The sequence below is a fragment of the Stigmatopora argus genome, chromosome 4, assembly GCF_051989625.1.
Source record: "Stigmatopora argus isolate UIUO_Sarg chromosome 4, RoL_Sarg_1.0, whole genome shotgun sequence".
Taxonomy (NCBI): Eukaryota; Metazoa; Chordata; class Actinopteri; order Syngnathiformes; family Syngnathidae; genus Stigmatopora; species Stigmatopora argus.
Window position 1 is genome coordinate 20,503,387 of NC_135390.1, and position 16,243 is coordinate 20,519,629.

General features: G+C 37.8%; 2 protein-coding genes across 7 annotated transcripts in view; one reads left to right on the forward strand and one right to left on the reverse strand.

Annotated features, from left to right (window-relative positions):
* The window catches only part of LOC144072720 (telomerase protein component 1), a 16,911-nt gene extending 15,126 nt beyond the window's left edge, over positions 1-1,785 (reverse strand). Inside the window, exon 1 of the mRNA XM_077597967.1 lies at positions 1,534-1,785. Coding sequence (XP_077454093.1) covers positions 1,534-1,623 — 90 coding nt within the window. The 5' untranslated portion in view covers positions 1,624-1,785. The remainder of the gene's footprint in view (positions 1-1,533) is intronic.
* The window catches only part of znf384b (zinc finger protein 384 b), a 20,697-nt gene extending 4,750 nt beyond the window's left edge, over positions 1-15,947 (forward strand). For 2 of the 6 annotated variants that reach the window (XM_077597961.1, XM_077597962.1), the window contains 10 exons: positions 1,551-1,693; positions 4,481-4,539; positions 4,610-4,838; positions 5,438-5,551; positions 6,659-6,789; positions 8,093-8,184; positions 8,576-8,800; positions 12,651-12,818; positions 12,889-12,967; positions 14,650-15,947. In XM_077597961.1, the coding sequence (XP_077454087.1) occupies positions 4,486-4,539; positions 4,610-4,838; positions 5,438-5,551; positions 6,659-6,789; positions 8,093-8,184; positions 8,576-8,800; positions 12,651-12,818; positions 12,889-12,967; positions 14,650-15,258 (1,701 nt within the window). In that variant the 5' untranslated portion in view covers positions 1,551-1,693; positions 4,481-4,485 and the 3' untranslated portion in view covers positions 15,259-15,947. Of the gene's footprint in view, positions 1-1,550; positions 1,694-2,674; positions 2,884-4,480; positions 4,540-4,609; positions 4,839-5,437; positions 5,552-6,658; positions 6,790-8,092; positions 8,185-8,575; positions 8,801-12,650; positions 12,819-12,888; positions 12,968-14,649 lie in introns of those variants that run through there. The other 4 variants (XM_077597965.1, XM_077597960.1, XM_077597966.1 and 1 more) reach the window with 4 other exon arrangements.
* The last annotated feature ends 296 nt before the right edge of the window (positions 15,948-16,243 follow it).

Sequence of the window (16,243 nt, forward strand, 5' to 3'; positions counted from 1 at the left end):
ATGTGTAAAAGTGGCGGACCGGGGGCCAAATCTGGACCGCCGCATCATTTTGTGTGGGCCGGGAAAGTCAATCATGAGTGCCGACTTTCTGTTTTAGGATCAAATTAAAATGAAGAGTATAGATGTATATTAAATTTCCTGATTTTCCCCCTTTTAAATCAATAATTGTCATTTTTAATCCATTTTTTCTGTTTTTTTAGTTCACAAATCATTTTGTAAAATCTAAAAATATATTAAAAAAGCTAAAATAAACATTTTTTTAGATCTATTAAAAAAACTGAATATTCCGGGCTTTTAACCCAGTTCTTTTAATCCATTTATTTAAAAAAAATCGAAATAATATATCTAAAATGGTCCGGCCCACGTGAAATCGAGTTGAGGTTAAAGCGGCCTGCGAACCAGACACCCTTGAACTAGACAAAAAAAATTCTACTAGAATAGTGTCTATTAACTAATTGATGTGTAGATATGGTGTTACATAACTTATTAATTGCAGTAGATTTATTTATTTTTAGAAAGTTGGGCTTTCTATCTGGTATTTTTTTACGTGCAAGAATGCTCGTTTAGAGTCCTCATTAAGATGGTTTTGAAACAACCTACTTCTAGTTTAGCGTCTTTGAGGGAAAAAAAGAAAAAGTGTAAAGAAAAAGCAGATCAATGACCCTACGCTGGAGCCCTTAACTGACACTTTTTGTTCTCGTCTTCTAATTAGGAGCTTTGAGGGAAAGTTCACAAAGTTGCTGGTGTACTTACATTCTATACATTACAGCTGATAATAAAAAAAATACACTGTATGACCACCAACTTATTTGCCAACATTTTAATTGACTATGATTAACACCAAATAGAGCTTTAATGTTTTACAAGGCTTTGCCTGTTATTTTTTTTTCATATTTGTGTCTGCACCAGAAGTACCTCATTGTTCAAATTGATCAGCTAAGTCAATGATGAAAAATATATTAAATATACCACAGTATATATCAGTGGTGTGTCGTCAGGGCCTTCAAGGCCTTCTCTGCTATATATATATATATATATATATATATATATATATATATATATATATATATATATATATATATATATATAGCAGAGAAGGCCTTGAAGGCCCCTGACGACACACCACTGATAAAAAAATATGGGACATCCATTTGTATATATATATATATATATATATATATATATATATATATATATATATATATATATATATATATATATATATATACAAATGGATGTCCCATATTTTTTTTATTTATTTTTGACAGATTATCATTGACCATAATGGTGAACGACCATTTAAATTTTGTTTATGTTAATAAAATACATTTATGTCATATTACAGTGGGGGGAAACTCAGTTTATATCTGATTTGGTTATTATTAACGTGGACTACACAGTTATTATTACGTTCAGTGATGTATTTCTAAAGTTTATTATTATTATTATTATTATTATTATTATTATTATAACATGATAATATGTCCTTGATAAAAAGCGGAAAAAAATAATAAACTACAATTGTTTATGTACCTTCAATCTTTCCTCAGGGCGGAGATTGATTTTGATCTCCAGATTCTCAATCTGCCTCAATTTCTTCTGCAGTTTCCTCACCTCCCCCATTTGAGCATCCAAAACACCTCTGCGTGTATGACTAACTTTGAAATTGGAGGATAAATATAAAGGAAAAAAGGTAGGAAACGCGTAGGAGTTTCATTAAAAATAGGCGTTAAGCGGATTGGAATAGAAATGTTGAGAGAACGGGTTTTGTTTGAGTAAACGTGTCGCCGGATGTTGACGAAAGACGTGTCGAACTGTCTGGCTACGCTACAGCGACATTAGGTGGTCATTTACGGTTCTTGCTTTTTATTTCAGTTTAGGCCACTTTTACATTAACTGTTTTAAATTGGGTATATGATGTTTAATAATATTGTCATTAAGAGTGTTTCATATCAATGCAATGTATTTTTATTTTTATTTCAGTCGGTTCGATGACTACTGGGTTCAAATCTTTCCCATTTTTTTACGACAGAACATGAAGGCAGCGCGATATCATCTAAAAGGCTAGATGTCGCAAACACGCCGTGAGTAAATATCATCACTTGTCGGTCGTTTTGCGCAGAAGGCCAATGAGTAAAAAAAGTCGATTATTTATACTTTGGAATGTCCAAATGGCGTGGTTTTACATAACCAAATATGCTGTAAATTAACTGCATACTTATTAATAATACAACTGTATCAACATCTGGTTTGAATTATAGCCAGGTTTATACAATTCGTTATAAACCAAACATTTAACAGCCAATAAATGCCGCACTACAAGTCTCTACCAAAGAAGTCTCCCGACCGAAGATGGCCGCTAGTTTGTTACACCGTAGACTCTAAATTTACAAATCTCGTAGCACAATCCAACAAATTAAAGTGCAAAATATATCCATAATATATGCATCATATAAGTAATGTTTTTGATTTTTCTTTATATATATATATATATATATATATATATATATATATATATATATATATATATATATATATATATATATATATATATTCGGCATGTCAACCCAAAACTAAAATAAAAATGTAATTATTCTTTCCAATTTTTATTAGAAAAATTATAATAACTTTAATGGCGGACGTGACGTCATGTCAATCAGCCCCTTTTGTCTGGCGACCTCATCCGGAGGAAGTGAAAGCGCCAGACAGGCAGCTACCATCGAAGCGAGGAAAAAAAAAACTTCAAAAAAAAAAAAAAAAAAAACTTCCTCGCGTTTTTTTCTCCACTTTCCTTCCCCTCATTCACACAATTGTGGGAATTGTATCCGATTTTCATCAAGAGGGGGGAAAGCGTCGGACTGGGGGCGGAAGGCCCAGCGTACGGTAAAGAGCAGTTCTTGTTCATTTTGGTCATGCTACTTGCTATTTTCTTGCTAAATTTGCATGACTCGGCAGGCGGAAGTGTGTGTATACATGTACGCCGAGGCGCGCGCTTGTGTGTGGGCGCGCTTATGTTTTGCTTTTTTTTGGTCATCTTTTCTTTTTTTTCACCCTCTTTTTTTGGCACTTTATTTGTTTCAAGCGCTGAGACAGCCGTGCTATTCCACATTGCTAACTAAGCTAATGAGCACACTTTGGGCCTAAACCTCAACATAAACGGTCATATTTGTATTTTAGTAGTCAATTCTGGGGTCTCACAGTCGTTAAGAACAATTAGATACATCCTAAAGACGTCACACTTCAAGGTTTAAGAAGTTAATTTACACGAATCTGACATGTGAGGCTACACACTGCTAATATGCTACAAATATGATTTTTTTTTACCACGTTGTACTTAAAAGTATGTAATAACGTTTTCCTCTAATGTTTTTTTTAATCCAAACGAACATATTTTAAAAGCTAAAACTTAATTAAAATTTATATACTCGTGTTAATTTGTTTCTCTATGTAATTATCCCAACTATACTCCTTTATCTCTGTTAACCCTTTTGTTATGATGTGCCTTTCATCTTTTGATATTGTGTAAGTCTTACATCTTTAATAACTCGTAATAACGACCCAGTGTTAAAAGTCCCTTCACAGTATTTGTTCAAGATATCATGAGGTCATAAACATTTTGATAGGTTATTGTGTTAATTGCAATGGTGTTGGAAAAAAATGGCACCCTGCTATGAAAAATTCAAGTTACAAAACTGCTTCTGCAATGAGTTAATTTAGATTAGAGGTAAGTTGAGGTACCTCGCTTCTCTGCAATACCTAATATAGTGATCCTCGATACTTTTCAGTTCACGTTTAGTTATTTCAGTACAAAGCTGGATTTTAAAATGTCTTCATCTATTTAAAAAAAAGCTGTTTCATGTTGAAGTGCATGGCTGTATGTTTCATAGCATTGCAAATGTGAGAAAGTTTTACTAAATTGCATTTCCAGAGAGAAAAAAGACCTTTGTCTATTCACAAACGATGGGCATAAATTATATTATTTGTATGCTTTATCTTACTCTTAACCATGTGTCAAAGTGGCGGCCCGGGGGCCAAATCTGGCCCGCCGCATCATTTTGTGTGGCCCGGGAAAGCAAATCACGAGTGCCGACTTTCTGTTTTAGGATCAAATAAAAATAAGAGTATAGATGTAAATTAAATTTCCTGATTTTTCCCCTTTTAAATCAAGAATTGTCATTTTTTAATCCATTTTTTCTGTGTTTTTAGTTTAAAAATCATTTTGTAAAATCTAAAAATATATAAAAAAGCTAAAATAAACATTGTTTTAGATCTATAAAAAACTGAATATTCAGGGCTTTTAATCCAGTTCTTTTAATCCATTTATAGAAAAAAATCTAAATATTATATCTAAAATGGTCCGTCCGGCCCACGCGAAATCGAGTTGACGTTAATGCGGCCCGCAAACCAACCCGAGTCTGACACCCCTGCTCTTAACCATTAAGTGTTCATATTTATTTCAATGTTGTCGTCTCTCTTCCAGGAATCATGGAAGATAATTTTAACTCATCCTATTTCTGGTCGCCCATCCCACCAGGACAGGTGGGACACATTCGTTTGACTACGAACAACTTCTTCCGATTATTATAATACCTCCATTTTTGGATTCCAGCTGGAGAATGCTGTGTTCCTGAACAAAGTGAAAGAGCAACAAGAAAAGAACGCATCCTTCGCTCCGTCCTCAGCGTCACACTATCAAACTGCGCTACTCACCATCCCCACGCCGACGGGCAAGACAGACATTGGTGGGCAGGTTGTCGGCGCGTCCCACTTGCACCCACCGCACAGCAGCCAGAACATTACGGTGCTGCCCGTGCCTTCTACGGGCATCATGACGGCAGGTGGGTATCTCCTCTGCCGACCTTGATATGTTTTCATTTTTTCCTGTAAGTTTAATGAGGAACACCCCAAACAATGGGGAATGCTTACAATGTGAACTAGCAAAATAATTAAAAATAGGGACGTCTCCGATCAGAAAGACGATCGGGATTTATTTTAGCTTTTTTAATATATTTTTAGATTTTACAAAATGATTTTTGAACTAAAAACACAGAAAAAATGGATTAAAAAATACAATTATTGATTTAAAAGGGGGGAAATCAGGAAATGTAATATACATCTATACTCTTCATTTTAATTTGTTCCTAAAACAGAAAGTCAGCACTCATGATTGACTTTCCCGGGCCACACAAAATGATGCGGCAGGCCAGATTTGGCCCCCGGGCCGCCACTTTGACACATGTGATTTAAACAATTTGCTTGCAACCTTATTTCAGTGGTGCCCAAATGAAAATGCATTGTTTTTCTGCTTCGTTAATATTACCCTTTCATGTGATTATATTTTTGCGGCAGCTCTATTCCGATTGGGTGGACAGAATACAAATAATTTTCCCCCTACTTAATAGATTTCCTTTTGTTTTCTGTTTGTTTGCCCATGCAGCGGGACTGGTCATCACGACTCCCCAAGGAACGTTAGTGTCTCCCACATCCTCGCAATCCTTCATGTCTGCACATCCAGCAACCACCATGATTGTCTCTGCCCTTCATTCGCCAGGTGAAATACCGTGTGCGGTCGATTGGTCGCCGGTCTTTTGGTTGCCGGTCTTTTGGTCGCCGGTCTTTTGGTCGCCCGGACCGCAACAACGGGCGGCCAAAAGACCGGCTAACAAAAGACCGGCGACCGGCAACAAAACAAGGTAAAACAACACGGTCTACGCATGAATAAAAGCCAACAATGGCCATGAGCAGTTTCACTGAGCCCACGTGTGAGTGTAGAAGAGTTTGTATGTACATGCGTTGTCCCTTTAAGAAGCGACGTCAGTCAGGGTCTTAAGAAGTTCAACAAAAAACAATAAAAGTCCGGGAAATTTTGAGCTTTTCTTTAGCCTAATAATTACTAGGGCATTAAGTATGACTAAATAGTATTTCACAGTTTGTATTTGGGGAATTTGAGCAACGATTTAAATGGTAATTATCAATAACCTTCCGGGCGACCAAAAGACCAGCGACCAAAAGACAGGCGACCAAAAGACCGGCGACCAATCGACCGTGTACCGTGAAATACTTGGATAGCACATTTCTACGGCCTATTTTAGAATCTTATTGTTGCTGCATCCTTCCTGACAAAAGTCTGAAGACTTCTAATGCATGTAAACAGGTTATTACAAGTCTTAATATTCCATTTCAGCGGCATTTTAAAAATGTGATATTTACTAGGGGCACATCCGTTTAAATATTCTGTCCGATCGCTAATTTTTGGGAGAAGCCTCGCTTTCTTCAGTGTTTTAAAGCTATCTTTAAGATTATCTTAACATATTTTGTGAACAAAGAATCTCATGTATTAATTAACCTTGTTTCCAAGGTCAAGTCAAAAACAATCGTGACTATCTCCGCCCTGCTCACATGGCACCAAAGCAACACTTTGATCTTAGACAAAGCTTTGTGCCTATTACACAAACAATAAAATGTCTTTGAAAGGACAGGACGGTGACACGCTTCTTCCAAGTCCGTGATCTTTCATCCCCTACCAGGATTGAGGTCAACTAGGTTGGGAAAATGGGGAAACATGTACAATGTTAGGTTGAAATTTGTATGTCAATAAGAAAGAAAATGGGTTAATTCTTTGGTGTCAACCTTTTTATGTTGATCCATTCTTCCATAGACAAAAAAGATGACGGGACGTCACACGTGGTGGTGATGCCGGCGCCGTCCAAGCGAGGCCGCAAGAAGAAAAGCATGATCGGCGAGGGCAATGAAACGGTCATACTGGCTCAGCTCAGTTCTGCCGGACAGGTAGGATCAATTCAAGTAGAATAGAAACAATAGCTTGTTAATGATTGTTTAAGGTGACATTTTTTTATTAGGTTCTAGTTGCTTACAATCGTTTAAAAAGGCAACATTTTTAAAAAAAAGTACATGCAAAGTTGTAGTTTTATAAGAAAAAAAGGAATTTTCTGTTCTTATATGATCTTTTTTTTTCCCCAATTCAGAAATTTATATTATCCCTTTTTATAGGGCAAAAGAAGGTTTATTGCTCTTGCCATAACTAGAGTTATGTATGTTCATATTCACTTTATTTATATTTGTGTTTCATTGTATTCATAATTTAAAACCATAATGAAATATAACAATATTAACATTTTCTTGGATAATGGTCAATAAAGTGGTGCCCTTATTATTTAAAAATAGGAAGTGCAAGAAAGGGATCGTTTTAAGTGGATGAATGATTAAAAATAACCAATTGCCCTGTCACGGTTACAAACATGTTCAGCAGTTCCTTCTAGTTTAGGTTATTGACAGTTTTTGTATCTATAAAAATCAAACTCACTAGCCCGCCGCATCATTTTGTGTGGCCCGGGAAAGTAAATCATGAGTGCCGACTTTCTGTTTTAATCAAATTAAAATCAAGAGTATAGATGTATATTAAATTTCCTGATTTTTTTCCCCTTTTAAATTAATAATTGTAATTTTTTAATCAATTTTTCTGTGTTTTTAGTTCAAAAATCATTTTGTAAAATCTAAAAATATATTATAAAAAGCTGAAATAAACATTGCTTTAGATCTATAAAAAAAACTGAATATTCAGGGATTTTAATCCATTTATATAAAAAAAATTAAATATTATATCTAAAATGGTCCGGCCCACATGAAATCGAGTTGACGTTAATAACCAGACACCCTTGAATTAGACAAAAAAATTCTACTAGAATAGTGTCTATTAATGTGTAGATATGGTGTTACATAAATTATTAATTGCAGTAACTACTCTACTCTTTTATGAAATGAGTTTAATAGTAAGTCCAAATATAAAAAATAAAAAAATGACGTATACATAAACAGAAATCTAAATGAATTCCTAATTTTTGACAAATTCAGGTGGGGGCAATAATACAGCTCTCTATATTCCCTTCTACTTCTCCCAGATAAAATATAAATTTGGCATATATCCTCATCAATGGAAGCAAATATGTTTGGGGAAGAAAAATATGGCAGAAAATGGCTTACATAAAAGATGGAATCACACTCCCAGTTAAAAACGGCACCCAGAGTTCGCTTTTTTCCTTACGTGAGAACCTTTTTTTTTTTTTTAAATCAGGTGACGTCTTTGCATCATCACCCCAGAGATCCGTACGACCTATCCAACGAGGACGACGAGCCCGGGCTGAAGGACAGCACTAAAACCTACAGGTAAATTTGTAGAAACGGACATCCTTCTTGCTTGAGCTGTGGAATGCTAGCGCACCTCCATTAGCTGCTTTCGTAGCCCCGCACAGTAGGCGCCCCTTTGCTGCATGAGGGAGGACCACCAAGACGCTCGCTCGACTTGTCCTGGTCTCCCAAATACATTGACAAGTCTGCGATGGGTGCCGACAAAAAAACCCGCCCTCTGCTCCACGGCATGCTCTTTTTGAGTCTTACGTACCTTTCCCCTCTTCTGCGTTCACATCTTATCTCTTTTTATCATTCCTTCCTTCCTGCCTTTTTTTTTGGCTTGGTTGTGCGGCATCCCCCCGCCCCCCTACGTACGTCCACCTCCTCCTTGTCCTATCCCCCAATTCTGTGTGTCTCCCGTCTGTAGGTGCCGGATGTGCCCGGCGACCTTCTTCAGTAAGTCTGACATGCAGATCCACTCCAAGTCGCACACAGAGGATAAACCTCACAAGTGTCCGCACTGCGCCAAGTCATTCGCCAACTCCAGCTACCTGGCGCAGCACATCCGCATCCACAGCGGGGCCAAGCCTTACACCTGCTCCTACTGCCAGAAATCATTCAGGCAGCTCAGTCACTTACAGCAGCACACACGGTACTGCAGACAACCCTCTCATGCACCCCGTCCGTGCAACCCTGTCCATCCCCTTCCCACTTATAAGGCCCTCGTAGTAAAGTAAACTAGACGGTGGCTTTTCTAATGTAGCCTTTGCATGGCATTCCCTCAGTAAGATCCTACTTTTCAGCAAAAAAAACATGTATCTCACTGGATAAATAACATTGATTGGTTTGGAAACGATGTCGTCAAATCAAACAAAACGCATAACATTGTCACCTTTTGAGCTGGGGTCAGACCGGACTCATTTTTGTTTTTATTTTCGGGGGGGTAAAAATGCGTCACTAGCGTTCCGCCCCTCGACAAATGTTGTTTTGTGTTCAGGCAAAGTTGCTTCTAACTTCTGGTTCACATAACAGCAAAATGGGCTTTACAGTGGTACCTCGAGATACGATATTCATTCCGGGACTGAGCTTGTATGTCGAGCTTTTCGTAACTAGAGCGAACGTTTCCCATTGAAATGAAGTAAAAACAAATTAATTCATTCCAACCCTCTGAAAAAACACCAAAAACAGGATATTGGATTGGAATTTTTTATTTATTTCTTCTAATTTGCCATCTATTAACAAAGTAACACAACTAGTGGTTTAATAGTAATAAAATGTGTTTAATAGAACTAAAATTAGACGCATTTCGCGGAGGATACACAGGCGGACATAGAAGCAGGCGGGGGGGGGGGGATTTCGGGGTGACGTTATCCACGGCAACGCACTCGTAACCGAACAAACACATTTAAATCAAATTGGATTAATATGTACAGACACACTCAAACATACGTTTAATGTAACTTTACACAAAACTTAATTCTAATTTTGTTTTGATTTTTTTTTTTTTACCTTCGTTCTGCGGGTTAGCTGTTTGCCACGCCTCCACCCTCACGTTCGATATCGATGGGCTGTTTGCTGTTGTATTCCCTTCAAAATATTCCCAAAATGATGCACACAAATGTCCTCACAATAGGAAAACGCACGACCACTTTCCAACGAGTAGTAGTCTTGAATGAGCGATCGCGGGCGCTAACAGGCTAAGGAAGGAAAAAATGCAACAGCTCAGCCTACCCACGTATTGATTGTGGGTAATGAAGTTTTATTCTGAGAAAGGGTGCCTTTGGCTATCGGTGTTGTGTGCACGAGTGCGCCACTGTAGTAATAAAAATAGTAGTTGTTAGCAGATGTGTTTTACATCAACTAGATGGAGCTGTGCTAAAAGGAATTTCATACAATGATTAACCAATATTGATCTATATGTGAGGTGTATCGGATTATAAGGCACTGCCCCAGCTTTTAAGAAAAATTGAATGTTATTGGCTCCTTATAGTGCGGAAAAGATGATACTCTTAAATAAAATAGCATATTTAAATGGAGACAAATTGATATTTTTTTGCCTTTCTATTTATTGGATCGCCCCTGATAAAGATTGATGTATCGTAACACCCTGAGTTTAAAGGCCAACAGTTTGATGTTAGAAAGCTGACCTAGTTAAGAGGAATAAATGGTATAGAAAATAGAATAGAAAAATATTTGAAAAGCTACCAAATAATTCATTTTCCCTGATTAATTCCATTTTAAAAAATCTATTCAAATGGCCCTTCTTTTTCTAAATTGCAAATTTGTCACACCCATGTCATTTTCCATTAAATCACCTGTCAAAGTGGCGGCCCAGGGGCCAAATCTGACCCGCCCGATCATTTTGTGTGGCCCGGGAAAGTAAATTATGAGTGCTGACTTTCTGTTTTAGTATCAAATTAAAATGAAGAGTATAGATGTATATTACATTTCCTGATTTTCCTCCTTTTAAATCAATAATTGTCATTTTTTAATCCATTTTTCTGTGTTTTTAGTTCAAAAATCATTTTGTAAAATTTAAAAATATATAAAAAAAGCTAAAATAAACATTGTTTTAGATCTATAAAAAACTGAATATTCAGGGCTTTTAATCCAGTTCTTTTAATCCATTTATAGAAAAAAAATCTAAATATTATATCTAAAATGGTCCGGCCCACGTGAAATCAAGTTGACGTTGAAGCGGCCCGCGAACCAACCCGAGTCTGACACCCTTGCATTAAATAATCTTTTAAATTGGATGTCAATGTCAACACTTTTGTCTTCTCTTTCATTTTCATCTCTTTGCTCATTTCTCTATCTCTGCCTGAATGGACGCCATTTCTTCCCGCATGTGTCTTCTCTCACACATAGTTTTTACCTTTTAGCCCATTATTCTTTTGTTTAACAATTTTTTTCATCGTGAACGCTCCCCTTTGTGGACTAACCATTCGCCGGCCTGCTCGGCTTTTGTGCTGCTCATTCTCTATCTCTCCGGCGCCAGAATGCATTCGGATTCAACCTGTGTTTGCGCAAACCTAATCATGCATGCACATTCTTTACATGTGCTTTGTGAAGCTGTGTACACAAACACATCATGTGAAGCCCACCCTGATGGGGGACAACAGTCATGGGCAAGAATTTTTGGCAGTGACTCCCAAAAGTTGGTTTTAGAACGTTGCTGCTTTTGTGTGTGTATGTTTGCATTGGAATTGGAAACCTATTAAAATGATTATTGTGTGAAAATGATGAAGCAGCTTTTCTGGACATGACCCTCAATTGTTATTTGCATCTTGAAATTAGTTTGCTGCCATGATACGGTTAACTAAAATGTGTTGTGTTTACCATATTTTCACGACTATAAGGCGCACTGCATTATAAGGCGCACCCTCAATGAATGACACTTTTTTTTCCATATATAAAGCACACTGGATTAAAAGCCCTCAATATTCCGTTTTTTATAGATCTAAAACAATGTTTATTTTAGCTTTTTTTTATATTTTTAGATTTTACAAAATGATTTTTGAACTAAAAAATTTGGAGAAAATTCAAGACTGAAGTGCGCCTTATAGTCGTGAAAATACGGTAAATGTATTGTTGGTTAAGTCTTTGTTATAGATGGCGATAGACACCCAATTTGTTTTGACTGGGAGGGTTGGCAGTTTTTGAAAAAATGGTTGGATATTTTAGGAGAAAGTAATTATAGGGTATTTGCAGAGTAAAATTGTTTGAATCAGAAATAGAATATAAAAATGTGGTTTTCAGAATACAAAGGTTTTGGGGAAATATTTTTCTGTTAGAAAAAAATATGTGCAGATTTTAGGAGAAATTTGCATGATTTAAAAGAAATATTTACATATTTACAAAAATGAAATTGTAAGGTTTGAAAAGGTTTTTTTTTCTAGATGAACGGTAACATTTTAATTGTTAAAAAAAGGCCCTTAATTTTTGGGAAAAAATATTTTCGGGTAGAAAAACATATACACATTATTTTGTAAATGTTGCATAAGTTCAATAACTGAATTGTGTAGTTTTAAAAAGATTTCAAATTTAAAAGAAATATTTACATATTTACAAAAATTAAATTGTAAGGTTTGGTAACATTTTAATTGTTAAAAAAGGCCCTTAATTTTTGGGAAAAAAAATATTTTCGGGTAGAAAAACGTATACACATTATTTTGTAAATGTTGCATAAGTTCAATAACTGAATAGTGTAGTTTTAAAAATATTTCATGTTTTTGATATATCTAAAATGTGCATGTATGCCAAATTTATTTCTCCTGAAAATTGGCTGCTAACCTCTCAGTTTAAATGGATTGGACGTCTACCACCGTCCATGGCAGTGACCGAGTTGATACATTCTCCAATGTATTTCAACTTTACGCCTTTCCTGCTTCATTATAAGACATTTGCTGCCAATTGTTGATCATATCTGACATTTCCAAAGTACATTGCATTACTCTGGTCTCTAAAACTTAACTTTCGCGTTCACCTTGTCATCCCATCAGCAACCACACGGAATCAAAGCCTCACAAGTGTCCACATTGCACCAAGTCGTTCGCCAACTCCAGTTACCTGGCCCAGCATCTGCGAATCCACACGGGAGTGAAACCTTACACCTGCTCTTTTTGCCAGAAATCATTCAGGCAGCTCAGTCACCTTCAGCAGCACAACAGGTAAAAACGTGAGAAGTTTGTGGCTCTCACTTTTTCGGGGGCTAACCCTCACCGTGTTGTGTCTAATCAGGATTCACACGGGAGATCGGCCGTACAAGTGTTCGCATCCTGGATGCGAGAAGTCCTTCACGCAGCTCTCCAATTTACAGGTGGGGGCAATCTTCTCTAAGGTAGACCACTACTACTGGTTAAGAAAGTGTATTGCATTGAAGCCAAAGAAGTGAAGGGAGGTGTTTTGTTTATTTTAATCTACAGGCAATTTTTGGTGAAACTTTTTAAAAAAAATTGATTCTTCACTAAGATTATTTTTTGAACGTGACCCAAACTGAGTGGGATTCTTTTACGACACACCAAGTCGCATGGAATATTATTTTCTATACATATACATATGTTTGTATGTGGTGTAAAATGTCAGGTTGGAGAAAGGTCAGATATGGGGAAAAATGTACCGTATTTTCTCGCGTATAAGCCGTACCCTTAAAATTCCCTTAAAATCGTTGAATTTTACAATTTACCTGGTATAAGACGCCCCCCGATTCACAATTTTCTCCATATTCATGGTTTTGATAGGGAGTACAAATGTTACTTTGAAGGGAAAATCTTAAGAAAAAATATCGCATGTGGTAATTTTGAGATTCTGTATGAATCGAAAGGATCGTCTTCTGGATTGCACATTCCGAAAGGGTGTTGCTTGCACATAGACAAATTAAAAAAGGAAGTCATGTGAGCAGTACACCCAGGAAGTGTTTCCATAGCGGTCTAGTTTGTCATCCCTAGGTAAGATGGTGGCGCCCTGAGTGAGTATTTTTTCACGTTTTATGCAAGATACGTTTTTTTTTCCTTGAATTTTATTCATAGACGTCAAAATACATTTTGTTTAGCGTTTTATATGTTTATCCTTTCTATATTTCGAAATAAATGACCGTATTGGTCGCATTGTCTTGCTTTATGGCGTTTCGTCTGTCAAGTCTAATTTGTGCGCATATAAGCCGTACATTTAATTCAGTCATCATTTTTTCGAGCGACAAATATGGCGTATATGGGAAAAAATACAGTAATGAAAGTTCGGAGAAACAGACCAGTGAAAACACCCTTAAGTTAGAAATTTTCTCAAAGCACCACTTTAATTCTGTAAAAAAAATAATAAAAAAAACGTAATGCGGTCACAGCTTCTTATACTTGTACAACTATGGATCCAGCAGATTTTGCCCGTCAATGCTAACAACTGTAACCAAAAGGGTGGGAGACTAAGTGGAGAGTCAGTCACTAGCGGCTTTCGCTAGTGCCGCCAGTTTTTTCGTGTGCGGTCGATTGGTCGCCGGTATTTTGGTCGCCAGTAGTTTAGTCGCCGGTATTTTGGTCGCCGGTATTTTGGTCGCCGGTATTTTGGTCGCCGGTATTTTGGTCGCCGGTATTTTGGTTGCCGGTCTTTTGGTCGCCCGGACCGTGACAACGGGCGACCAAAAGACCGGCGACCAAAAGACCGGCGACCAAAAGACCGGCGACCAAAAGACCGGCGATAAAACAACACGGTCTACGGATCAATAAAAGCCAACAATGGCCATGAGCAGTTTCACTGAGCCGACGTGTGAGTGGAAAAGAGTTTGTATGTACATGAGTTGTCCCCTTAGGGAGCTTTTCTTTAGCCTAATAATTACAAGGGCATTAAGTATGACTAAAATAGTCATTCGCAGTTTGTATTTAGGGAATTTGCGTGTACCGTTTTTTTAGCCAACTTATTCCCTCTGTGTCACTTAAAAAATGTCTGCCAATCTGTCTGTCTATGTTGTTATAACCTCTCCCCCCTCCCTTCCCACCTCTCCCAATCAAGTCGCACCGCCGGCAGCACAACAAAGACAAACCTTACAAGTGCTCCAACTGCAACAAAGGCTACGTGGACGCCGCAAGCTTGGAGGTGCACATGGCCAAACACACGGTCAGGCACGCCCGAATCTACTCGTGCGGCCTCTGCAATCGCACGTACACCTCAGTAAGACCGCTATGCAATTGTGAAAAGAATTCCCAGTGGCCTCACTGGCGCCGCCACGCGCCCACCACCAGCCACTTTACGCCGTATAGTCATGTGTCCACTGTCTCCCCTCTACCTTCACCCCAGGAGACCTATCTTGTGAAACACATGGAGAAACACGGCCAAGAGCAGTTGAACGCGTCGGACGCCGGACAGTCGGCCCGCGCTCAGCCCGCGGCTCGGAGCCAGGCGGAGGGCTCGGAAGGCGGGGCCTCTCGGGCCGGACACGGCCAAAGCGGCTACAACCAACCGGGCTCCATGCACTGTTCTTTCGACATGCACCAGTACAAGACGGTGTCCACCGGGGACATCCAGTACAAACCCGTCAGCGTGGCGGACATTTCCTCCCACAAGGACCTTTGCTTAACCGTGTCGTCTTCCAGCGTTCAAGTGGAGCACCTTAACTCGTAAGGGGGGAAAAAAAAGAGGACATAAAGGCAATACTAAAATGGAAATGAAAACTTTTGGAACTGTGCCTGGAAATGTTTTGTTTGGGCGTCAACAGGACAATGTTTTTTTTTTTTAATTTTCGGAAGTGTCCTAACAGAGGGAATGCGTGTGAAAGACTGCAATGTAATGATTTACAGTCCATCACACTGATGGTTTTAAAATGGAGGAAAAAGAAAGCAAGATTATTGTCATTTTATCACCTTCTGCTCTTCCGTACAAATACAGCGTGCAGGTCATAACCATGTTATGCTCCAGAGAGTATTTGTATTATTATTTTTTACATCAGTGTTATTACCTTTCACTGTGTGGCACATTTTCTTAAAAGGGAAATAGAAGTTGTTTCCTTTTCAGGAAATTAAAAAGGATTAGTCATCTATATGTAGATACATTGTAAACAACCATCTGACATTGTGTGTATGTATATGTAATGTACACCCAAAACGCAGGCTCTTGGGTTATAATCCCGCCCTTCTGCTCATTTTGAGAATAAATGTGTGTCGAGCGATTATATGATTTCAGATTGTAATACTCCATGAACACACTTGCACAGCTGACGTTTTTGATAAAGAACAATAAATCTTTGGAATCTGTGTTCGTGGATTGTATCAGATGCAATTTCATGAAATGCAAATAAAATATATTATGAATTACACGAGGAGTGACATTTACAGAGTAAAACACCAGATTGGTGAAAAATAATGTTTAAAAATATGACTTGAGTAGTTTGAAAAATCGTTGACATGTCTTAATGCAATGCTGATAGATATTTTTTTAGGCAACACTTGAACTATAGCAGTGACGTCACACACGCCGAACGTTTCAATGCAAATCGTTGGTACATAAATTTACGCAGAATCGTGGTCGCGTTCGCCAGAATGAACTAAGGTGATAAATGCATGCCTTTTCATAACTGGTCATAACTAGCAAATTGGTGTCCAGCGAATCC